General features: G+C 37.0%; 1 protein-coding gene across 3 annotated transcripts in view; it reads right to left on the reverse strand.

Annotated features, from left to right (window-relative positions):
* The window catches only part of LOC100477302 (cytochrome P450 7B1), a 176,172-nt gene that overhangs the window by 18,631 nt on the left and 130,945 nt on the right, over positions 1-26,596 (reverse strand). For all 3 annotated transcript variants that reach the window (XM_034668132.1, XM_034668130.1, XM_034668131.1), the window contains 3 exons: positions 12,451-12,587; positions 4,205-4,792; positions 3,497-3,703 (listed from right to left, as the gene is read on the reverse strand). In XM_034668132.1, coding sequence (XP_034524023.1) covers positions 3,497-3,703; positions 4,205-4,792; positions 12,451-12,502 — 847 coding nt within the window. In that variant the 5' untranslated portion in view covers positions 12,503-12,587. The remainder of the gene's footprint in view (positions 1-3,496; positions 3,704-4,204; positions 4,793-12,450; positions 12,588-26,596) is intronic.

Genomic DNA, 26,596 nt, shown 5'->3' on the forward strand with positions numbered 1-26,596 from the left:
GCCACCCAGGCGCCCCTATGTTCTTTTTACTTAAAACAGGTTTGTTTTTTTCGTGTGTGATGCCCAGAAAGCACGCCTGTGGGGTAAGGTAGACTTGAAATTGCAACCAGCTTGGTTCACAAATAACTGAAAACGAAGAACACACATTGTAGGGATGGCATTGAGATTAAAGATTATTTTGGTGAGAGCAACAGATGACATATATTGAAGCCATACTTTTTAAGTAACGAATACACATCATTTAGGTCAATGTGGAAGTCAGAAGTAGTACTCAGGTGAGATTATTTACTACACATTTGTCAAAATTCCAATTTTGCGAGCTTCCTCTCCTTGCATTCTCTTTGTCTTATCTTCTCTCTGACTCCTCTCCTCTCCTTTTCCTTTTCCTGTCTTGGAAATGTATAGTTCTAAATCCTACCTCCAGCCCAGGTTTTTCTTTCCGGGAAAACTGAAAAGTTCTTACTTTTCTCTCAGGGTTTCTCAAACTTCCGTTCTAACAGCAACTCTTCCTATTGAGATTTAGGCCCCCACTGACGTATATCTGAGCCTCATCGTAGTTACTAACTTATTTTAAATTTATATTTAAATGTTTGTTGTACTAAACATTGAGAGATATAAAATTTTAGTGAGGTCATAAGCAGAGTCCTTATAATAAAGTACATAAATATACAAAAATAGAAAGGTGTGTTTTTCTTTATCTGAAAGAATAGGGTGGAATGGTTTTAAGAAAGATTTTCAAGATGACTGGAAAAAAGCATAAATCCCTCAACCTCTTACAACAGATGATTGCTTTGAAATACTTAAACAGGCTTGGTACTTAAAAGCCCAATTTATGTTACATATTTTAACTTTTGCTGACATTAAGTGTATATTGATGTCAGAGGAAATCTGATACATGCAAGGCCTACAGGACTGAGCCACAAATGTCAATAATACATGCACAATGATTTGCATCCCGATAAACCTATGCCCCCTTGGGCTCTGTCTTCTATAATCACTCTAAACAAGAGAAATCATTTTTGTTCAGGAATAAGGCACTCATTTCTTTGGCATTCTAACTTTTCTTTCAACCTTACTTTATAATCAATGTATGCTGACATGCAAAATCTTTGTTTAAAAAAAAAATCTTTTTTCTTCTTCCTGGTTAAAAAAACTTCTTCTTACTAGTTATAAAAAAAGCAGCATTCATTTCATGCTTGTGATCTTTTTCTTTATAATACTAAAAATTCAAGATATCTTTCTTTATAAAGAAATGTACTTAGAATACCTAGACCTCTGTCCTTAAGGACATGAAAAAGGGGAAACACATATACCCACAGCATGGGGTACACTGTAAATATCTAATCCTGTAAATTTTCCCTTTGTACGTATAGTTCATAATCTTCTGATATGGAGAAATACTCACAATTGAACTATAACTAGATGCAGAGGTTATCTGTTGTGTAACTGATTCATATAAAAATTTGTCTCAATCTGCATAAAACTGTCTATCTCGTGTAAGAAAATATGCACATTATTTTCTAGAAGATTAAATTCTCATAATGAACAACACTGGCCTCTGCTGGTAACCAAGGTCACGATGAACAGACGTCCACCTTTCCTAGACTGCTGAAGGTGCTGCCTTTATCCAGGTCGATCTACACTCTCTTGGGATCGTTATTGTTCATTTGTTGATGAGAAGGGAGCCATAAATTTACGAGGGCTCCAAGCATGAAAATCTCTAGCTCTAGCTATGGACTTAAACGGACCTAAACTATAACTCTGGAACTTGCCATTTCTTCTGGTCAAATAAACTTAAACATTCTGTTTCAATGCCGTCATTTTAAATGATCTTTTCTTTCAACAAGACACTGAGAGTAAGAAGAGAGTTGATGAATTTCAATTACATTTTTAAAAGTAATAACTGTGTACAGAATACAAACACTTATTCCTTTAAGTTTATTTGCTTTACATTCCAGTAGGCATCATCTGATTCAAAAAATACAACTGAAATCACTTGAATACATGGGAGGCAACCTTGATTTTCATAGAACTATAAATCTTCTACCCTGAAAATACTGCGTATCCAAGTTACTGCCCAGAATTTTATGCAATTTTTTTGGATTTGTTCACCAATAATTCTGCAAAGAAAACCAAAATATTTGTATTTTAATAATGTTGGGATTATTTTCTTTCACTAAGCAAATATAAAATGACTTTGCTAATGTACGCTAAAAACAACAAACTAGAAAGTGACACATCTATCCCAATTGGTTGAACAAGCTAACCAACTGTCAGTTGGCTTTCTGCTATTGTCTCTGATGGGTCTTAGCTTACTCAGTGGGAACATTCTCTAGAACACATGGGCCATTCCTTTTAATGTTGCCCGATAGTCAACACTACCGAAAATCTGTAAGTTCTTTGCTCCCAGAAGTTCCTATCAAAGAACGTGGTACACACTTAAAAGATAAACAATTGAGGCCAACATAGGCTAAAATACTTGCCTACATTATCAGAGGAGTGAAGCAACAGAGATATATAAAGACTTACTCTTACATGCGTCCAAAGGGTCTTGGGTTATTGTATAGTAAAGAATACCGCAGGAGGAAATGTCAATATTGGAAGGGACAGAGAATAACTCATTGATATGGAATTTAACCTGAGGAGCTAAAGTTTATTCACATAAAGATATGAAGCATCTTGTCAAAGCCAGTAAAGGAGAATGAAATCCATTGTCATCAAAAGCTCACGTCACTGGCGTACAGGTCTATGTAGAAATGGAAAACTGAGTCAACTCCTGACCTCAAACATATTTGAAATAGTGACCATGCAAATCTCACGAGTCAGTGAATATTTTATAAAATATTGACATTTCACACGGAGTAATTAGTAGCTGTTTCTTCTTCTTTTCCTCCCTGTCTTCCTTTTTGTCCTACCTTCTTCCTCCCCACCCTCTGCGTCCCCGCACCCCCCCCCGCCCCGCTGCCAACTACATTTAAATCAAGAAGTTCCAGTGGAAATCACTTCTACCACATTTTTGAGAATCCTACACTTCCAGCTGTATTAAATATCCTAACCTCTGCCTGAAAATATAGACACCATTTTAGGGAAGAATAAATATGTCTTGTACACAAGTTGCCTTTCAGAAATACTTTCTTTTTCAATCCCCAAATACCTTTCTTGTCAAGATAGTGTAGCAGTGTTTGGAAAGGGTTAGCACACCAACAGATGCTCAGAATCAAATGACTTAATAGGCATACACTTTTTTTTCAAATAATTGCAAAGCTTTGGGTTAGCCTTTTGCATACCTTGCATAGTTAATTACCTAGGCCTTAATGTTTACATGTAATGAGAGTATCTACAGCTATAAACTACATAATTTATAATTGATGTAAATGGGTGTTATTATGTCAATTAGGCAGCTGTGTCCTCCACCTCTTGGTAAACAGCTTTGAGTGATAAACTGAGTTTGCAGAGAGGTACCTTCTTTTCTTCATAACAGATAAAAATAAATTACCTAGGTAGACCAGGCTGTCCAATTGTTCTCTGGTGAGGTGGATGGGAAATCCAGACCCTTTCTTTTGACCTGTTGACTGCAGCAAATGGTCAATTTCGTCACGTAGCACTGCCATAGCTTCTGGGTGCCGTAGGAGGTAATACATCGCCCAGAACATAGTTGGAATAGTGTTTGTCACAGAAGCCCAGAGAAAGCCTAAATGATGTGCTGGGAGAAAATAAGTGAAAAGGAAGATTAATAGCGTTTATTACACTGATTAGATTTGCAGTGTGCTAATTAAAAGATGTTAGGACACAGACCCAGCCAAGGATCAGTGCATGCTAATGAGGACCAATAGGCTTCTGAAGTCTAATTTTCTGCTTAATGAGAATAGTTTAAAATGTAATGTGCGTGTGGGGGGTGGGGAGGTGGGGGACGAGATAAGAGGAGTAAATGCAGCTTAGTTATACTCTTTCTCATTATCCCCATTAAATATCTTGTTTTACCACCTCAGCAAAAAAAAAAAAAAAAAAAAAAAAAAAAAAAAAGAAAAAAAAGAAAGGAAAAAAAATCAATTATCACAGAGGGTTGTTTCAGAGTAAAACATTTTATCATTAGCCAATTAGAAAGAGCATAAAAATTTTCAAGGTCACCATTTTGTCTTTTTATTTCAAAGGTCTATTGTAAATTATTTAATTTTAGACAAGTAATCATTCAGAAGTTTCTTACCTCCTATTTCAAAGTCCTCAAGCGTATAGTATTTCTCCAGGATATCTTGCCTCATTTGAACAACTTCTGACCATTCTTGTGTCTTAGCTAAGTGTTCTGATGTCAAGCATGTTATAAGTTTCTTTCTAATAGACTTGACATTTCCTAGAAGCTCTACGGGTATGTCTGATATTAAATATGGGAATTTGTCATCGAATTTCAAGAAATCATCTCTTAGCTCAGTAATAAATTTTTTCCGATTGCCAGCAAGAGATTTTCCATATATGGTTGTGAACGTGACCTCAAATATTACTGAGCTGCAGAATGTCAACAGGTTTGCTGTGTCCCAATTGGTGGTTTTTAATAGCTGGAGTTCAAAAACTTGTTTTAAATTCTGCATCATGTTTTCTGTGAGTGTATCCAAAGACGTCCCTCGTAGAAGATGATAGCAGCCATGAAGGTCATCGTTCAGGTCGTCATTGGCTGCCAACTTCTCGATGCAAAATGCTTTCCTTAATAGTTTATTAGTGAATATCCGAAAGCTTAATTTGTGGCTTTTCATTACTGACTGGTACTGAAAAGGGTCCAGGATAAATGTTATATACTTTCCTAAAAGAAATAAATGAGAATATGAGCGCAGTTGGGAGCAAACCAAACAAACAAAATACCCGAAATTTGAAAATATTTTAATCAAAATTACAAAGACCTGAATAACTAACATCTAGGAAGGTGCAAACTTTAATAAAAATCTGTTCGTTCAGAGTCCCCACATGTTTCCTTTAAAAATGCAAGGCAGTGGGAGAAACTCTCATATTCTTAAGTTCTGAATGACTTTTAAAAAGATACTCTTTTATTTTCACTAAATATCCAAATATTTAAACTACCCTTGAAATATCCTCAGATCCTTTGACTTAAATATTTCTCATATTTTCCCTAAAAATACAAACAGAAAACAAACATCAAACAAACAAATCAAATTATTATTTACACTTCACAGAGAGCCATTTCATACTTGATATCATCTTAGCTTTGGTTGGATATGATAATTTCAACTCAGACAAATGAAGATGTGGTATGAAGCAGTTACTCATGAATTAATGTTTAGTGTGATACTAATACCAAATCACAAATGCCAGCATTTTCTTTTTCTTTTTCTTTTTTTAAGATTTTATTTATTTGACAGAGATAGAGACAGCCAGCGAGAGAGGGAACACAAACAGGGGGAGAGGAAGAAGCAGGCTCATAGCGGAGGAGCCTGATGTGGGGCTCGATCCCATAACGCCGGGATCATGCCCTGAGCCGAAGGCAGACGCTTAACCGCTGTGCCACCCAGGTGCCCCACAAATGCCAGCATTTTCTTATTTATAGATGAGAAAATAGTGGTTCATAGAGATTTAGTAACATGTCCAAGGTTACCTACTGATCTGTGACTAAAACAGGATTCCAGATGAGAATCTGTCCATTCATGCATTGTGAATGGACATTCATCCCTATAGTCAACATTTACTGAGTTTCAGATACTTGTTTGGATCTCTTTCTTCTTAAGATAAAAAGATGTAAAGAAATAATTCTAGCAGAGGTGTGAACACAAGGTAAGGGAAGCAGAAAGTGAAAGCTGCTTTGGTCTGCCCAGAGTTACCTATCAGCAAGTGTTCTTTGAGGTGGTGACATTTGGTCTTTTCATAGATCAGTGTTGTCCAAAGTTACCCAACTAAAAGACATAGGGTGCTGGTTAAAAATACAGATTCCTGCCTGCTTCTGATTCATAAGGTTGAGATGTGGGACCTATGAGTCTTTATTTTTGACAGGGTCTGAAGTGATTAAACGCAGCATAGTGAGGAACATAATCATACTTTGGTAGGGCTCTCAAAACCGGTGGAACCTTGGAGAGCTCCCAGCTCTCCCCTGCTCCCTCCAGAGCCTGCACAGGAAGTCACTCCCCATGCACTGTTCTTTTCCTCACACAGTGCTGATTTCTTCTCAATAGAATGCTGTTTTAAGACTCCTGATTTTAAGTATTATGCAAATAGTATTTCATAATGGCATTTAATTAATCTTTCTTTCCAAAGAACACACATGAAGTTCAGATGATCCTACAAACTGTAATGCAACTGTAATGCAATTGCCTTCTAGAAAACAACTAATAGCCATTAAAGTTTGTAGGCTCATTCACACTTTCCTCTTCATTTTATCATTCCTCTGTGTGTGTGCATGTATGTGAGTGTACTTTCTTAGACCAACAACGCCTCACTTGTTATTTATTGGTAGCTCAAACAGCATCATAGAAATTAAATTCAATGTGTTACAGGGTTTAGAATAAAGTTTTGAAAAATTTTCAACCTAATTCCTGAAACAGGATAATGTGTTCTTGTTTTACAATTTTAAAGCAATTTAAGCTTTTAATATACATTTACATACATGTGCTATGATATTTTTTCTAAAAATAAATCATATGTCTTGAATTTTATTCACCATATTTCTCCTTGATTTATTTAATAAGGTGAGCCAATCTAGGAATGAGGGTAAAGCTAGAAGTGGCTATTCATTCTGGTCAGATCCCAAAGCTGCATCTATAAAGTAAGCTGGATTTTTTCCCCTTAGGGAGAGCAAAAAGGACTCAACCGGATTGGAGCATATTTTATGACACCTGCTTTACCATAGCATCTTAATTAAATAAAATTGCCAGCATCTGCCTGACAAATAATTGAAAAAAAAGAGTGAATTCTCTCATTTAGCAAAAGATATAATTTTAGGCAAAAGCTATGTGTTTTCACAGGTGGTGATTCATACTTTCCTCCTTTCACCAAATGAGAAGATTTTGCTAAATATCTTTAGGGTTATTTTAAATTAGCCACTAAAATGCAGAGAATGTATAAAAGGTTCAGTTTGTAAAACACACAATTTTTAGGGAATATTTTGAATTTTTCCTACTTATTTTCTACATTCATTAAAATGTAAGTGGAAAGATAAAACTGTATTCAGCCAACACAGCATAAGCTACTGGCCATTGGCCTACTGAAATAGAGGCTGTGTGCGTGTGAGGGTTTTTGTCCACAATTTGTCACAAATACACATACATTCCCCTCTCTCTCCTCCTCGGGGGGAAGGATATGGGAAGAAACTATGAGATTTATTTCAACTAAAAGAAATAAAAGCTAAATGTAGAAAAACTGGTTCCAGTTAGCAGCCAATTATTAATAGTTTTTTTTCTTTAATGAGTGGTTATTGCATGTAGGTTCTTTTTAAAAAAATCGTTACTGATTAGTTAAAATCAATTTATTTGTAGATAAAATTCTCACTCTTATACTCCAGGATCTGTATTTTCTCTTTCTCATTCTTATTTTAATTTCTTCGACCTCAAGGCATTGTGTTTTATTAACTATCGTTCTGAGTAAGATGTGGATTGCTTTAAAAGTAGACGTTTTGATTTTCTGGATTTTACTTTTCAAGTGGGTTTGGAAGTACTAATAACCCTGGAGATGTTAGTTGGCTTTCCAACTTTTAATCTTCAGTATAAACAATTTAAGCTAAGTTTTCCAAAATTAATATTAATTTAAACCATCTGTCCACCATCTGCTAATGTGAGATGCAAAACCAGAGTTTCTTTGTAATCTTTAATCAGACAGTTAGGGAAACACATATACATTCATAAAATGAATTTAAATTTCTTAACAAAGGAAATCTGAAGTTATTCTGAAGGCCACATATTCTTGGAGCGAAATTAACTTTTGCTCCGGTGTGATTTTATATAAATGAATACCAAGTGTCGATAGGCAGCTCGCCTAGTTTACCAAGATCACAAGGTAGAAACAATATCCATTGCCATGTTTTCAAAAGAGAAAAGAATGCTGTCAGTAGTTGATATGAAATATTGATTTAAAGAATTTCAGAGTTTGCCGTTGTCTCAAATAGAAATATCAAAATGGGGCTCACTTCTGCAAAAAAATATAAATATATATAATATGTAATAGTGTATATAATATATAATATGTAACATATAAAATCATCTTTTTTGAGCAGTAAATTTGAAATGGGGTCAACATTTTTAATGTCTTCCTTGCCAATAATTTTATTCTCTTCCCTTTTCAGAGCTGACTGGGGCTTAAGATTTGAACTCTAGCATTCCTGCGTAACCTGCACAAGATCCTAACTCAGCAGCCTTTCTACTTCTTTCCAAATGACTTCTGTTAGGAAGGCGGAGCTACAGGATGCAAAGTACATCAGAAAATGTAAAAAAATTAAATCACTCATCCTGATGTCTTATATATAAAAAGTGTGACATCTGGATGCATATAAATTGAATTTTGATGTTTTCATCTCAGATATTTGGTGCTCTACAGGGGCAACATCCATGGGAATTCAGAACAACTATTTGGAGTATTTAGATTTAGAAATGCCTTGTCAGCAAATATAAGATACATTTGGATTTTAAAGAGATTTTCCATAATTATAAGCTTTCAATATCCATGCTTAGTTTGTTCTTCAAAAGAATTTTCAGAAGGTCAAGCTGAAAATATTTGTTGGAAAGAGGAATGTGAACCAACTTTGTATTTTATGAGATGACCACATTACGCAGTCCCCTTCTTATCAGGGAGATTTCACTAGCTGTTGACAATGACGTACCGTGGTGCTTCGCTGGGGTGACATCTAGGGAAAACGACTCTGCTGCACCACCACACAAAACCAATTAGAGAACTATTTTCTGTGACAGGTCACGAATTTACGTGGTTTCTCATGAAAAGATGTACCTTTCAATTTCTTTATTAAGATGACATCTGTGTCCCTTGAGACTTTTTGGGATGACAATCATTTGCTCATCATGCAAGAACATACACTAACTGAAATCACATTATGGGACAAGGGTGGAAGACTCTGGTTCCTCGTTTCACATTTTTTCCAAAGGCGCTATTTATTGCAAACTGATCATTAGAACCACATACATTAACAGGATATCTTGACAGGAATCTATTCAAACTCTAGTAAGAAGCCAAAGGGAAGTGGTAGTATATACTCAACCTGGGCTCGTGGACTGTTGAGTTCAAACACATGGCCATGGTCAAATTATTTGGACATCAGAAATTCAACAAGCTTCTTAGCTTCTAAGATTAAGATATCAAGTATCAGCAGAAATTGGTTATTTTTTGAGCAGTGAATAAAATTATTCAACTCACCACGAGTTTCTGCTTGATCAGCTTAGATTACTTTTGTATAATGTATTAAAAGGGAAAACCAAAAGGTTCGCTAATTTGTTGTATCTACTCATTAGAACATCAAATTTAATTTTTTAAAAGTAAGAGTGACTTATTTTTTTTCTAAAGTGAAGAATAGAGTTTTGCTATTATGAAGCCAAAAGCTCACTTAGAATAAAAACACCAACTATGGCCTTTATTTGTATTAGAGTAAGTATTTCATCGGCTCTAAGGTATTGGAAATATCCTCATCAAATATTTCTTGTGAATCAATCAGTGCTGAGCTCTGGTCTAAATGCTGGCAATAGAGGAACTAAAGAATAATGAAAGGAAATAGACAAATAAATTAGCAATAAATTCACAATTAATTAAATGCCATGTCAGAGTGATACTGAGAGTGATGGGAGCCTGAAGAAGAGGCGACAAACATAACCAGGGAGAAGAGATGGTCAGTGAAGCTTTTGGGAGGAAGTGATATTGTGACTATGGCCTCAAAAGATGAATCCATGTCAGTCCTCTTTCAGGATGACTCACAAAGAGAAGAACAGCACTCAGGCAGAAAAAACAGCAAGAGGAAACACAGGCAGAAAAGGGCATGGTGTGTGAGGGGTAAATTTCAAACAATTTGGTGCACTAATAGTGCATTAAGCACAAAGCAAGCAGTAGCAAGAGATGAGGCCAGAGAGGTAGGAGGAGCCCAGATCTTGGGCGGCTTTGTGGGGATTAGTCTACAATTGCTGTGAGATGCATGATTTTTTTTTTTCCATTTCAATTTTTCTGAAATCAGAGTGTTGGGAGAGACTTGCCAGGCAAAGGAGTAAGCTGGGAGGAAACGGATATTGCCTGTTCATGTGAGAACTCAGCCATGCTGACAATGTCATCCAGTTGGATCATTGTTTTTTCTCCCCATTACATTAAAATGGCGGAACTGAAATGAAGTTGCTCTCTGCACAAAAGGTTGCTTCTGACACTCAATAAAGTAATTACAGTAAGAGGAAATTACCTAAATTCTTTAGGAATAGAACATGAAATCTCAAGGCAGTTTAGAGGAAGATAAAAAGGTTGAGCAAAGAAAGGGGCGTAAGTAAAGATGACCCAGATAAGGAATACTCAGAGTCAGTGAAAAAACCAGAAGGTGCAGAGTCAAGAGAGTGAAGGAGTAGGGTGTTTTAAGAGGGAATGAGGGACATGCACTGTCCAGCCAAATAGATCTAGTCAGGTGAAGGTCCATTAATGGCCTCAGCAAGGCAGACAGAAGTATGGGCAGCAAATGTAGGAAACTCTCTTGAAAAACTGGGATGCAAAAAAGAGGGAAAAAAAGAAAGGTAACTAGAAGAAAAATAAGGGAGAAGCATGGTTTTAAGCTACAGATAAGGATCCAAGGGAGAGAAAATAAATGAAGTATATGTGTGGGAGGAATAAATAAACACCAGCCCTGTGGAGGCAGAAAGTAAGGGTCATGTGGACAGATTATGGATTTTCTTAAACATTCTTTGAAATTAGAGAAGAGGTAGTGGGGATAGTTGGGAGACACAGGGATATCTGGTAGATATGTGAGGGTCTGAGTGAGATTATACCTGATGCCTTCATTTTTCTTGGGAAGTAAATGAAGGAGAATGAACTGTGTTGTCAGAGCCCAATAAGAGGTGGGGACCTGGAACGCAGCCTTTCCTGCCCTCCCACCAGTATGCCCAATCAGAAGTCAAAGAAACGTAGATAACCTAGTCTGTAGAGATCTGACTTCTGGGACATAGGACTTACGAAAGTGAAGAAAAGGAATAGCTAGCTCAGTGATAAGCTCATGTGGAAGACTGTGTGTAAAGATGGCCACAGTAAATGCTTTCTCTCTACATGTGCTCCTTTGCAATGGGACTCTGACATTCTTCCCAAGAAGTGGTGGAGTGTACTTCCCTACCCTTGAGCTGGGACTGGCCTGTGATGGCTCTAATAAAATGTGAGATAAGCGAGGTTTTGTTATAGCTCAGCCTAGGCCTCAGGGGGCTTTGCAGCTTTTCCTCTCACCTACCTGAAACACTAGCTGTCATGTAAGGACATCTTGGGAATGAAATATCATGTGTACAAAGAAGCCCAGCCAGGCAAGTATGTGATGAGGCCATCTTGGAACATCCAGTCCCTGTTAAGCAGCCAGATGACTCAAGCCACAAAAGTGACTCAGGCAAGACTGTGGCTTAAGGCATTACATCTGGGGGAGGTTTGTTATGCAGCAATAGATAGCTGATACAGCTGGACAACATGGGCTTTCAAGGAGGAAGAGTGAAGAACAGTCCAACTTTCCCTCTCAGCCCTGTGATGTTGGGATGTTTAGTGATCTTGCTGCAGTTTTCTTTTTTTATTTTGCAAGCATTTTATTCAAGTTAAAAGCACAATAAACTTTTTAAAATTAAAAATACATTCTACAGCAGTGATTGCTAGGGGCTCAGGTTTGGCGGAAAGTGGCATGAATATGTGGAACACAGAGGATTTTTAGGGCAGTTAAACTATTCCCTATGATAGTGAATAATGTCCATTGAATGATGGATCCATGACACACATTTGTCAAAACTCAAAGAACTGTACAACACAAAGAGTGGACCCTAATGCAAACCACAGACTTTTAATAATATATCAACATTGGCTCACCAGCTGCAACAGAGTATGGGGTATAATATATTAGGATTTAATAAGGAGAATTCTGATGAAGGGAAACAGGATTTATGGGAAATCTCAGATCTGATCAATTTTCTCTAAACCTAAAACTGCTCTACAAAATGAAGCCTGTTAATACACTCCGGCTTTTTTTTTTTTTTTTTCCTTTTAATCATTCTTAAAACCAGACCAAGCCAAACCAAACCAAAATCACAGGTGATGGCAGGAGAGTAGGGTTCCCTAGGTACCCTCAAGATTTTTATAATTCATTTTTTACTTTGAAAATCACTGTACTCAAAAACATAGTTTTCTTTTGTAATAGTCTACAAACAAAATAATATAAATATTCCATATTTTGCCTATAGAAAAATGTAACAAGGAACAATTGAGAACTTATGATTTATGGAAGGTACTTATAGAAGTGCTGCTTACCTCCAAGGAGAACAGTGAAAGTGTCACCATGTTGCTTTTGAAGAGTTTTCATGAAACCTAAAGGATCCTTTTGTAATTTCAGGGCCTCTCCAAGGTAAGGAAGCCAGCCTTTCACCAGTGGAGGCTCACCAGGTCTCCTATAAGAAAAATAAACAAACAAACAAGAAAAAATTAAGTCCTTATTTTAATACATATGGGTTATTAATCCAGCCTACAAGTGAATGGATGAATTATGTAACTTTTTTCAATTATTTTATTTAATGGTTATTATATAATTGTAAGCATGAATTTATCGAACCCCACCAGTATGTGTGACTTTGGGGTAGACAGTTCAATTCACAGCTTTTGGTGAGCAATGTTCTTGAGAAATTGTATCTTGTAAGACCCAAATGGCTGGCTGAAATGACAGCCACACTTGGTAAACGTTTTATGTATGAGAGCTCTTGCTGAGTGTTAGATGTCAGGTAGTTTACTTGCCAAAGTAAAGCTCTTTGCTATCAGATGTCACTTTAGACTGGAATTCTATAATTAGAAGAGGGGCAGTTAATAATCTTGAAAAAGCTTTAATGCTGTTGAGAACAATAAAAACCTCAACATTATTTCCATGAAGTAAATCTTGTATTCTTTTATAGAGTTTTTATTCAAACTACAAAGGAATAGGAATATTTGTTAAATTTATAGGAACAATAGGAATATTTGTTAAATTACAAGACAACATATAAAACATGTTCAATGAAAACACTGAAACACTGTGAGTTAAAAAACAAGTTTCTTCTTTTTTGACCTACAATCTTAGAAAAACTGGACTTCAAAATTTCTTCTTCTTCATTTATTTGGTGAGCTCAATCTGATTTAAAGTAAAAAAAAAAAAATCCAAATCCATTTTATCCTAGAAGGGATTAAAACAAATATTCAAGAGAACTCTGATGATTCTCTATCCATCTGTGAAGATGACTTACACTATAGGCAGTACAACCAGTTTTTGATTAATCGCAAGATATTACTAGCTCGAGACCCAATCAAAGATCAAGATTATGATCATACTCAACATGGACTTTTATGTGGTGAGATTAAGACTATCAGAAGCTTTTATTTGGGGTGCCTGGGTGGTACAGCGGTTAAGCATCTGCCTTCGGCTCAGGGTGTGATCCCGGCGTTATGGGATCGAGCCCCACATCAGGCTCCTCCGCTATGAGCCTGCTTCTTCCTCTCCCCCTGCTTGTGTTCCCTCTCTTGCTGGCTGTCTCTCTCTGTCGAATAAATAAATAAAATCTTAAAAAAAACACCAGTTTTATTTTCCCACAACCCAACATGGTAGAATTAAACTTAAAAACTAAACATCAGATCTTGCAGGGGAAAAAAATAAACTAACACAAAATGAACCCAAGGTATGACAGAAAAAAAGGAAATAGGTATCAAAACTCTCCTTTCTGTTTTTAGAAGACAAATGACTTTTATACTAATTTACAAAAGGTGTGCTGTTATTTAAATATACGTACTTAGAAATAGGAAGTCAAGAAACAGCACATAAAAATGTGTATCATCTGCTTCTTCCCTTTCCCTGTTATTTTCTTAAATGCTAGCTTGACCAATGGAGACTTGCTTTTTTGAGAAATATAAACGTGTACCAAAAAGTATAGTAATGGTTAATTCTATACCCAAAGATTAAACAAGAGACACACCTATGATTGTACTGCAGGATCTCTAAGTCAGAAATTGCCATGGCGTGCAGGCTCCCAATCGATGGCTTTCAAAATTTGCAAGTGATCTTAGTTCACAAAATCTCCTTTCAAAATATTAACTCTCTACCTTGGTCTATTTTTACCCTGTTTTGTTTAATGTTGCTTGGATGTTGCCTTGTGACAAAGATTTTGAAAGGCTTTCTGTCATATCGTAATTTAATGCAACTAATTTCATCCTCTATGCTCTGTCATTTGGTCAAAAGCTGTATTCTTCATGGATTTCCGTGGGGGGAAAGGATGGAACTCAGAAATCCAGGGGAATATTAAGTTCATGTTCAGAGTTAGGGAAACACATTAGGAAGACATTTTATTGTTACAAAGATGACAGAATCATCATTTCTTACAGCTGTGTTCCTTTTGGCAGCAATGAGCTTAAAACTATGAAACATCATGTCACAACTGTGTATTTTCAGGAAAAAAATATAGTGCTAGTTCAACTTATGACCCACAGAAGAGAGGCCACAGAAATCTGTCTTCATCAGTATATTTGTAAAAATTATTTAGAGAGGAAAGACATCACCATAATGGTCCAGGAAGACCTGCTGACATACGGCATAGTGTAAATACAGCTATTTGTCTCTCTCATGCTCTGTGACTTTGAAAATGAGATGTCCACTGCCCACTCCTGAGTGAGGGGATGGGATGCCTAATGCTTTTTGGGAATGATCAAGTCCCAAAGCTTAAAAGGAACAGGTTCTGAAGCAATGGTGGGTAACTAAAAAACAAAGAAAAACAAAAACAAAAAACACCCAGAAAACAAAAAACAAAAGTTGTGGTCCACACCCCCTCTTAATCCCACTCCAACAAGTACACACTTCCTCAAATATCCTCTTTTCTATTTATTTATTTATTTTTAAAGATTTCATTTATTTATGTGACAGAGAGACAGCCAGTGAGAAAGGGAGCACAGCAGGGGAGTGGGAGAGGAAGAAGCAGGCTCCCAGCGGAGGAGCCTGATGTGGGGCTCGATCCCAGAACTCTGGGATCATGCCCTGAGCCAAAGGCAGACGCTTAATGACTGCGCTACCCAGGCGCCCCCCTCTTTACTATTTAAGACGCTACAAGGACACATCTTGTAAGTTATACAAATTAGAGCTTACAAAGTTTCTCAATGATTAAAAGCAAGTTCTATACACAAACAATTATTACCACTTGCAATTTCTTCCATACAAATACTGGGACACATCTTGAAGTTTATGAAAAATGTTAAGTACGGTCCAAATTTATCTGGAAGCAAATAGTGGAGAAGTCTAAATACATAAAATGGCTACGAAATGTAAGAGATGTTTTAGATATTTCCCTTTGGTTAAAAAGAAGCATATAAAATTTAAAGAGGTGAACCAACACAGAATACTTCGTTTCTAATGATAGTAGCAGTTTGTCTTTACGCTATACCTTTTGTTAAGTGAATAGGTAAAAGGTTTGGCTACTGACCTGTCACACATTGTTCCCTTAGATATTCAAAGCCCAGAATTTTCCAAGGCAATCTATATTTGTCAAGTAATTCCTTCTATTCCACTTTTCCTGGAGTCATTCTAGGCTAGAAGTCTGAGTTATTGTTAACAACCTTCTAAGTGGTGAGCAACCTCTATATATGTACATCAATTCAAGAAAAAAATTTTGTGTTGATTAAGTTTCTGAAGACATAGAATACCTGCATTAAGTCATCTAATATCTGTAACAGTGCCTTAATATTTTTAAAATTTTTCCTAATTAATAAAGATTTTCTTTCGTGTGTGTGGTTAAAATTTCAGAAACTACACAACTGATGTGCATTGCAGTATCTGACTATAATACTGACTTTTGAACAAACTTTTGGTTGAGCAAAGAACTTTTGAAGCTGCTGTTTTACCTTTCCTGGACTTATTTTAGAAGCCACTTAATTGGGGGGTGCCTGGGTGGCTCAGTCGTTAAGTGTCTGCCTTTGGCTCAGGTCATGATCCCAGGGTCCTGGGATCAAGCCCCTCATCGGGCTCCCTACTCCGCTGGGAGCCTGCTTCTTCCTCTCCCACTCCCCCTGCTTGTGTTCCCTCTCTTACTGGCTGTCTCTCTCTCTCTGTCAAATAAATAAATAAAATATCAAAAAAAAAGAAGCTACTTAATTGGAAAATATAATTTGGTCCATACTGTCTCTCGGAACTGTACTTTTGAAACGTTCTCTATTCTTCCACTCTTCCTTGGCTTCCATGCAGGCATGAGGATACTAAAAATGTTCCCACAAGTCTGCATAATTGAGAATCAACATGCTTTTCAGGATATTGGGGAGCAAGGGCTTCTTTGCAGGGTTTAGATGGAAAAGCCAAAAAGAGGAGTGGGTAGAAGGCATGGCAGAGTCTTGGCATATGGGAGCCTCCGTGAGAGCCCAAGTGGGGCCAAGGAAGCACAGAAGCACATGGGTTGCTTTGCCTGGAAGTGAGGTGGGAGTTAACAAGTGGGGACACTTGAGTAAGGGATGCAGAGATGGAGGATCACACTCAAAGTCCCAGCCAGAAGGCATGCTGGGAAGCCAAAGATGACCACATGAATATCTGTACAATGGGACTCTGCAGATCAACAGAAAGGAAGGGGAAGGGAGACTCCTAACTCTCATTTAATATATATCCAAAGGAGACAAGTTTTTTTTTTTTTAAAGATTTTATTTTTATTTATGTGACAGAGACAGCCAGCGAGAGAGGGAACACAGCAAGGGGAGTGGGAGAGGAAGAAGCAGGCTCCCAGCGGATGAGCCCGATGTGGGGCTCGATCCCGGAACACCGGGATCACGCCCTGAGCCGAAGGCAGACGCTTAACGACTGCGCTACCCAGGCGCCCCCCCAAAGGAGACAAGTTTTAAACTCAAAGTGACTGGAACTACTTTTCACTAGAAATAGTGTTTTCTGCCATCAGCAGAAATTCGGGCTCATGAGAAATTTGAGTTCAGTTATAGAAAAATAAATTTGTGCACATCTAATACTGGGAAATTTTAAATCCAGTATACAAGCTACGTAGACACCCAGTTGTTGTTTTAACTTGAAAATGAGAATGTTAATGATAATATCAACCTTAGAGGTTTACCATTCAGACTGAGAGTATTTGAAAGTAGCTAGTACATAGAGCAGGATTAGTTTTTCCAGCTATCCATACATTGTAAGCTGTGGCACATAAGTGGTTTTGCTCTCCCATTCTTTGTGTGAGCTGTTTTATTTTTCAACCCTCCCTGCTATCTATATAAGGAGCTTGGAAGGCATCACTCACATCTTCACCACAAGAAAAAAGCTGAACAAACTGAATATCAACAACTCCTCTTAGATTCATTAGAGAATTGATGCCACACGGCAAACAATTGCCCTGAAAGCTACAGAGACAGGTGAATACAGAAAATCATAGCTTACTGGGAGCAGAAGCTGCTGCTGGAAACTTTAAGAGAGACACTGAAAAGATAATTGACTAACTGCTGGAGACTCAGCAAGGACTAACTTGTGATATAAAATCTCCTAAGGGCCCAGACTTATGAGGACCTTCACAGTGTTCACACAGGAGAAACAGATAATCTGAATTAGTATGCATCTACCAAATAAATTGAGTCAATAATTTATAATCCTCTAAAGCAGAAGGCACCAGCTCTAGATCTCATTGGTGAATTTTATCAAGCATTTAAGGAAGAAATAGTACCAATTCTCTCTAATATCTAACGGAAAATAGCAGAGAAAACATTTCCTAACTCCTTCTATGAGGCCAACATTATCCAAATACTAAAGTAGACAACAACATGACAAAAAAGAAAAATTGTAGATCAATAAACATAATACAGATGTGAAAATCCTCAACAAAATAATAGTAAATTGAACTCAACAGTGTATAGAAAGAACTATACATTAGAAGCAAGTGAAACTTATTCCCAGTATGTAAGGCTCCTTCAACATTCAAAATTCAATTAATGTAATTAATGTAATTCATTACCTCAAAGGGATAAAGAAGAAAATCATCTGATCATATTAATAGGTACAGAAGCATCATTTGACAAAATATAACACTTATTCATAATAAAACTCTCAGCAAACTAGTATTAGAGGAAACTTCATCAGCTTGATAAAGAACATCTACAAAAAACCTTAATGCTAAGATGATACTTAATAGTGAGAAACTAGATACTTCCCTGCTAAGATCTGAAACATGGCAAAGATGCCCCCTCACCACTCCTATTCAACATTATACCGGAAGTCCTAGCTAATGCAATAAGACAAGAAAAGGAAATAAAAGGTATACAGGTTGAGAAGAATTAAAACTGGTCTTGTTGCAGATGACATGATTGTCTATACAGATTATTTCAAAGCCTCAACAAAAAAACCCCTTCTGTAACTAATAAGCAATTATAACAAGGTAGCAAAATACAAGGTTAATACACAAAAGTAAATTGCTTTCTTATTTTCCAGCAATGAATAAGTGGAATTTGACATAAAAAAAATAAGACCACTTACATTGGCACCCATAAAAATGAAATATTTTGGTATACAAAATATGTACAAAATCTACATAAGAAAAACTATAAAGCTGTGATGAAACAAATCAAATAAAATTTAAATAAATGAGAGATCCCATGCACATCAGTAGGGAGACTCAATATTGTCAAGATGTCAGTTCTCCTCAACTTGTTCTACAGATTCAATGCAATCCTGATCAGAACCCCAGAAAGTTATTCTGTGGATGTTGACAAACTGATTCTAAAATTTATATGGGAAGGGAAAGGACACAGAATAGCAAATATGACATTGAAGGAGAAGAACAAAGTGGGAAGACTGACACTATTCAACTTCAATACTTGCTCTAAAGCAACAGTAATCAAGACAGTGTGGTATTGGTGAAAGAATAGACAAATAGGCCAGTGGAACAGAAGAGAAAGCCCAAAATAGACGAACGCAAATACAGTCAGCCGATCTTTGACAAAGGAGCAAAATAATTAAATAGAGAAAGGATAGCCTTTCAACAAGTGGTGGTAGAACAACTGGGCTTCTTCTTGCAAAAATACAAATACAGACACAATTCTTATACCTTTTACAAAAATTAACTCAAAATAGATCAGAGACCTAATTGCCGAACTATAAAAATGCCAAACTATAAAACTCCTAGCAGATAACATAAGAAAAATCTAGATGACCTTGGGGCTGGCGATGATTTTTTAGATACAATATCAAAAGCACAATCCATGAAAGAAAGAAAGAAAAAAAAAACTTCATTAAAATTTAAAAATTCTGTTCTGCAAAATACACTGTTAAGAGAATGAAAATCCGTGCTTCAGACTGGGAGAGAAATCTTTGCAGAACAAATACCTGATAAAGGACTAATAACCAACATACACAAAGAACTCTTAAAACTCAACAATAAGAAAAAAACAATTAAAAATGGGCAAAAAATCTGAACAGACACCTTACCAGGGAAGACATACAGATGGCAAATAAACAGATGAAAAGTTACCCCGCATCACATATTCTCAGGGAATCGCAAATTAAAACAACAAGAGGTACCACCACACACCTATTAGAATGGCCAAACTCAAAACATTAACTGCCCCAAATGCTGACAAAAATGTGGAACAACAGAAACTCCCATTACTGGTGAGAATGTAAAATGGTACAGCTACTTTGGAAGACAGTTTGGCAGTTTCTTATAAAACTAAACATACTCTTACCATATGACCCAGCAACTGTGATCCTTGGTATTTACCCAAATGAGTTGAAAACTTGTGTCCACACAAAAACCTGCACACAAATGTTTATAACAACTTTATTCAGAATTGCCAAAACTTGGGAACAATCAAGATATCCTTCAATTGGTGAATGGATAAACAAACTGTGGTAAATCTTGTTGGTAGAATATTATTCAGTGATAAAAAGAAATGCACTATCACGCCACAAAAAGACATGGAAGAACCATAACCACATATTGCAAAGTGAAAGAAGCCAATCTGAAAAGGCTGCATGCTGTATAATTACAACTATATGACATTCTGGAAAAGCCAAAACTATGGAGATTATTTAAAGATCAGTAGTTGCCGGGAGTCTGAGGGAGAGAGGGATGAATAGGTGTAGCACCTGGGATTTTTAGGACGGTGAAACTATTTTGTATGTTACTATAACGATGCCCCTATGTCATTACACGTTTGTCAAAACCCATATAATGTAAAACACAAAAATGATCCCTGATGTAAACTAGGGCTTTAGATTAGTATTAAGGTATTAATATTGGCTCAGTTGTAACAAATACACTATACTGATATTAATATTTGTGAAAAGTACAGGGGTAGGCAGGTGGGGAGGGGTTATATGGGAACTCTACAATTTCCTCTCAATTTGTCTGTAAACCCCAAACTGCTCTATAAAATCAAGCATATATATCTATATACATATAGATATCTATACACATATAGATATCTATACATATAATAACAAAATTTAAGCAGGAAACTGATATCAAGTTTCCATTTTTTTAAAAATTAAGGACATTTAAAAAAAGATGGGCAATTCTAAGGTTATCAGTATTGGGCAGTGTGTAAATTGATAAAAATGAAGTATTTTTTAAGAGTGAAGAGTTCTAAACTGATGGTTACGGGGGGGGGGTGGATGAAATAGGAGATGGGGATTAAAGAGTGCACTTGTCCCGAAGAGCATTGGGTAACGTGTGGAAGTGTTGCATCACTGTATAGTACACCGGAAACTAATATTACACTGCATGTTAACTAACTGGAATTTAAATAAAAATTTTTAAAAAGGGTAAAGGGTTCTAGAATTCAAAAAGTAAGAAAATTGCTGTGGATCACCCCTAGCCACAATAGGCCCATTTCTTCCTATGACCTCATAAGGAGCCATTGTTAAGGGAACCCAAGCATCTATTTAAGACCTTTGGCGGGGCTGAGGAGTTTGTACCTTCTAGTTCAAGAAGCTGTTTTTCAATGACCTGAGGGGATTTGACCAAAGTTAGTTTCTTCCTTGGCACTGTAGGGTTTTTATCTGTTTTGTGTATTAATTTTTTTTCACTTTAAAGAAAAAGTGAAAAAAATAAATAAATGAAATTCTTTTTAATCTTTTTCTTCTTTTTCTTTTCTTTTTTTTTTGCATTTTAAAAATTTAGTTTGTTTATGTTTTGCTTACCTTTATTTTTGTCTGGCACTATGTCAATTCCGTCGTAAAGATCAGTTTTTCAAGTTAGCCTTCAAAGTGATTTTCTTTTGAAGTAAACTGGCTCAGGTTTCTCCCCAGCTTTTCCCTGTTTCAAGCTGAGGTTGGGGCATGCTGCCTCCAAGGAAGTGCAGCATGCTGCCAGATGTCTCGGCCATCTCTGCTGAGGAAAAGACCCTCATTGGCACCTACCATTGGTAAGGATATATTTGCCAAGGTGAAGTTGGCCCAACACATCCTGATTGGGAAAGAGATGGTCATGATGATCATGAATGAGTTAATTTTGTTATTAACCTATAAAGTCAAAATAGTGAGGGCCTTGGATCACCCAAACATTGTGAAATTATTTGAAGTGATGGAGACAGGAACAGTCTACCCTATCATGGAGTATGCTAGTGGGGAAGAGCTATTCAATTACCTAGTGGATCATGGCAGCAGGAAGAGAGAGGCCCCAGGAAAATTCTACCAGAGAGTGTCTGCCGCACAGGATTACTGCCAAAAGGGTATTGTCCATAGACCTAAAGGCAGAAAACCCACTATTGGAAACTGAGGTGAACATCAAGATTGCCTACTTTGGCTACAGCAATGAGTTCCCCTTTGGCAATAAGTTGGATACTTTGTGTGGCAGCTTCCTTATAAGGCCTTGGAACTCTTTACAGGGCCAAAAGTAAGATGGCTCCATGGTGGATGTATGGAGCCTAAGAGTCACCTTATATACTCTGGTCAGCAGATCCCTGCCTTTTGATGGACAACTTAAAGGATCAGGGAAAGTAGTACTGAGCAGAATACAACATATTCACTTCTATTCATCCATTGAAAACCTGCTCAAGACATTTCTTATCCTCAATCACACCAAGAGGTGTGTTAGAGAAAACCATGAAAATTCCATGGATGAATGTGACTCATGAAGATGAGGAACTAAAGCCTTATGTGGAGTCAGTCACTCCCTGAGTAAAAAGACCCTGGCGGACTGAGTTGATGGTGCCCACTGGCTTCACAGGGTCAAGGGGGGTGGGTAGAAGCAATGACATGATGTGAAGGCTGTGAGATTATCTGCCTTGAGTCTTTTTCCACAGACAGAGACACCACAGGCCACCATATGAGACTCACAGTCAGTCAATATTGACTTTTCAGAGAACATTGTTCACAATATATCTTTAAGTGAATAAAGCAGTTAAGTAACCCATAGGCACAATAGTATAATACTGTATTCCTAAAAAAATATGGGAAGGAATATAAACATAAAAAGAAAGGTCTGCTATATTTTACGATGTCAGTGGTCATTATTGCTGGTGGTGAAATTACAGGGATCTGGTAACTGGTATCTTCTAACGTGCATGGCACAAACACACTTCTTTTGAAGAGTATTTGCCATTTATTTTGTAGAAGGTCCCTCAATGTGGGTGGTCTGATGTTTTCTCACGATCAGATCAAGGTGGTAACATTTTGGGGAAGAATCTCACAGAAGCAATGTGCCCTTCTCAGTATATTCTGTGGGGGAATGGGATAGACTGGTGATGGGTAGTAAGGAGGGCATGTATCGAATGGTGCACTGGGTGTTATACGCAACTAATGAATCATCGAACTTCACATCAGAAACCAGGGATGTACTGTACGGTGACTAACATAATATAATAAAAAAACATTAAAAAAATGCTATTTTAGGGTTCAAGTGAAAGCCATGTACAGAAGTTACTGTCTTCTAAAAAGTAGTTGATGGTGAAAAAATACACTCTACAAATGAATCAAAGACTGATTCTAAAAATGAGCTCAACATTTCTAATCGGGTGAGTAGAGAAACAGCCTGAGATCCACCATAAGGACAAGCAGCACTCTCTCCACCCACACTCCAAAAATGAAGAGCAGACACTGGGGTCAGACTCTGTAACTGCACGAAATATGGACACACGGTGCCACCTGGGATACCCCGTTACTTGCACCAGGGGTCTGGTGACATACTAACGAGGCAGGCAGAGTTGGTTGCTGTGACAGCCAAGAAAGGGAGGTGTACTTTTTACAAATGGGGTTGTACTAGTGGACTGTGACAACTGAGTTCTCTGGTCATCTCTTCAAGGCTGCACTTGGACAAAGAAACTTTGCGGCAGAGAGCACACTGCCTCCATTCCCTCACAAAACCCCAGGTCATCTAATGCCTACAGTTAGGGAGTGGGTTCATTTTTTCTCCTTGTATATGATAAACCATATATTCTTCAGAACTCTAGATTCACATGTTGAACATAAATGATCTGCTTAATACTTGTTTACTGCAAGAATCAGAACTACTGTAATCTCTTTTCAGGATGAACGTTAATCCAACCCCGTCTAGAAAAATTATACAATTCATTACCATAAGTAATCTCTATTGTATCCTGTGCTTAACCTTCACTTTCCCCCAGTCTTATAATCTTGCAAATCCACTGGTGCTGTGTGATTGGCATCTGGTGTTCATACAATCTCTGCCTCACAGAGAATAAATGAAAAATCCCTAGATAAAAATGCCACTTTTCAGTGATCCAACCCTCTGCTCTTTGGTAACTTTTGTACCACTCTAGAAAGTTCTGTTAACTTTGCAACTCATAAATAGAGCCTTTACTCTTGAAATGTTTTGGCTCTATCAGGATGGCAATTGACTTAAAACTTGATTTAATTTCCTGGTAGCAAAAATATCACTGTTCGAGCACTTTTGATCAAAGCATTAAATGTAATGGCAGTGTAAAAGCAAGCAATGTTGAATGGTCACAAATTTCTCCATTATTGGCATGGAATCATAGCAAAACCAACATGAACTTGGCTATATCTTCACACCCTGAGAGTAACTTTTCAAGCCTTATTTCAATTGAACCTTTAGCTCTCAGTTCATCTATGTGATTCTGCGACCCAAACAAAGCTTTGTCTGTGGAATGTGCCTTGTAAGCTCAATTTTAGCAGCTTTACACTAATGCCTTGATCAAGTGAGTGATTTGTAAGTGCTTCTTTGGATAAGAAGCCAAACCACATCCATGTAGGATTTCACTCAGAGAAGTCTATGATTGAGCTTTTGTTTCCCCCCCACCCCCCAAATCTGGGAGGAATGCCCAGGTTGGCACCAGTGAAATAATGTCAAGACGTATTAAAACAACAACAACAACACAACTATCGCTTAAAAACTTAACTGAGTCTCAAATACGCCCCACAATGACCACAACACTGGAAGACGTTTCTTTATGAGCTTGAACCTGCGTTAGCAAGGCATAGTTGAAGCCCTCATCCAGTCTCATGGGCACTGCTACAATAGCTTCCTGATTGATCTTGCCACACAGCAAGGCTCAGGCTACCAGCTATCACGAGTTTGCTGACTTTGGCCAATTTACTTAACCTACCTGTGCCTTGGGTTTCTCACCTGTAAAATAGATACACTATTGTACTTTGTTCATGTAAAATAAGTTGAAGCATGTAAAGAACTGAAGGCAATGACTTGCATGCAGGAAGCACTCAGAATATTAACTGCTATTATTATTATATTACTATTATTGATCTCCACATCACCACCTGAGATCACCTAAAATATAAATCTAATTGTGGCTCTCTCCTGATTTCTCTTTCCTAAAAGTTTTCGATTGAGTACCAACTCTTAAGATATTTTTTTTTTCATTTGTTTGCATACTTCCTTTACTTTCCTAATTTAGGTATTAGTTTAGGGCTGCAGTATATGATTTGCTGGTTAGGGGCGGGGGCACCAGAACTATTGACCCACTCGGAAAGTAACTCTAACTTTTCAGGCTTTGTATTCTCTGGGTAAACTCTCTTAAAGGATCAAAAGTGGCTCAGAAGAGCACTGTATCTTAGGAGAAATCCAATCAAGAATGTTTAAACAGCCTAGACAATTCCGAAAGAAGGAAATCGATTCATAATTGAAAGTTATTTCAACTCCTTAATTAAAATAGAAAACCATGCAACTGAATTTGTAATTTCTGAGATGATCAGTTGCTAATTTACTTTACAGATGGGATTTGATTGGACTTCATGGAAGAGATATCAATTCCATTAACTCATCATTTCTTACATTTGATTAAATTGTTTGATTTTGAAATGTTTAGTCAAAAATCAGAACCCACAGTTTTGTGGAAACTGAATTATACCAGAGGGCTAACCCATAAAGCCTTGGTAATGACAATATTGAGATCAATGTCCACATAAATGCACAGTCAAGTTATCAAGTGACATTTCGACAACCAAAGCGAATGAAGAAACAAAGTTCCAAATTCTGGAGGTTGACACTAAAATAACCAGGCTCAGCTTATCAGAACCACAGGAGAGGCAATACAAGGGTACTCCAGTTTGCTGAGGTGGGAAGCTAATAAAAAGCCTGAGGACCATATGCTACATCTGCTTCAGAATGCAAAAATTTATAACCATATTTTACATTGAGTCAACTATTAGCATAGCAAAAGCTAATAGTATCTCGATATTTGTAACGTAGCACATGGCCCTGAGAATGGCAATGTTTTGATTTTGTCATCAGTTAGAGGGTTTTTTAAAAGGAAAAATACTACTCGTTTCCAAAGATTGGTTCCTAACTTTGGCTTATGATTTTAGGTCACTGCATAAAAGGAGCGTATGACTACATCAGGAAATCAGTCCTCACTAATATTACCACATGGAACGTAGAAGACTCGGCATCATATTTACACACAGACATCATGAAGGTTTGCAAATTCTAAAATTAAAGAGAGCCTCTTGCTTAAACATAATGCTTGCAGCATCCTTTGCTCATGCTACCCTCTCTTATGTGCACCCTCCCATTGTTTTGTGAAATAAAGTTTCAGTATTTATACCATAATCATTATTGAAGTGGTGCTCAATTGCTTTGTTTTTGTGTTTGCTTTGTTTTCTGTGTACCCATCGTTAATTCTTATCAATCTCTTTCAGTACTCTCTAAAATCTCTCTCAATACGGTCAGACATATGGTCCTGCAATTTTCATATAGCTCCTCTCCTATTTTCCATCAATTTTTCTTTTGCTCCATTTAATGAGAGACTTTCTTGACTTACTCCCTTTCACGGATTATTTTATTTCTACTCTTAGATTTCTGATTTCCCAGAGTTCTTTGGTGCTCCTGACTACACATTATACAAATTAAATTCCGTTCTTGTTTTACGAATGCAATTTCTTCTCTTATCCCTCTAAGACTAATAAATATAATTTGGGGGAATTTTTTTCTGTCTCGAATTGTCTGTTTCCTCCAAGTCTCTGTTTTTTCTATTTTTTTTTTTT

This window comes from Ailuropoda melanoleuca, chromosome 9 (assembly GCF_002007445.2).
Source record: "Ailuropoda melanoleuca isolate Jingjing chromosome 9, ASM200744v2, whole genome shotgun sequence".
Classification (NCBI taxonomy): domain Eukaryota; kingdom Metazoa; phylum Chordata; class Mammalia; order Carnivora; family Ursidae; genus Ailuropoda; species Ailuropoda melanoleuca.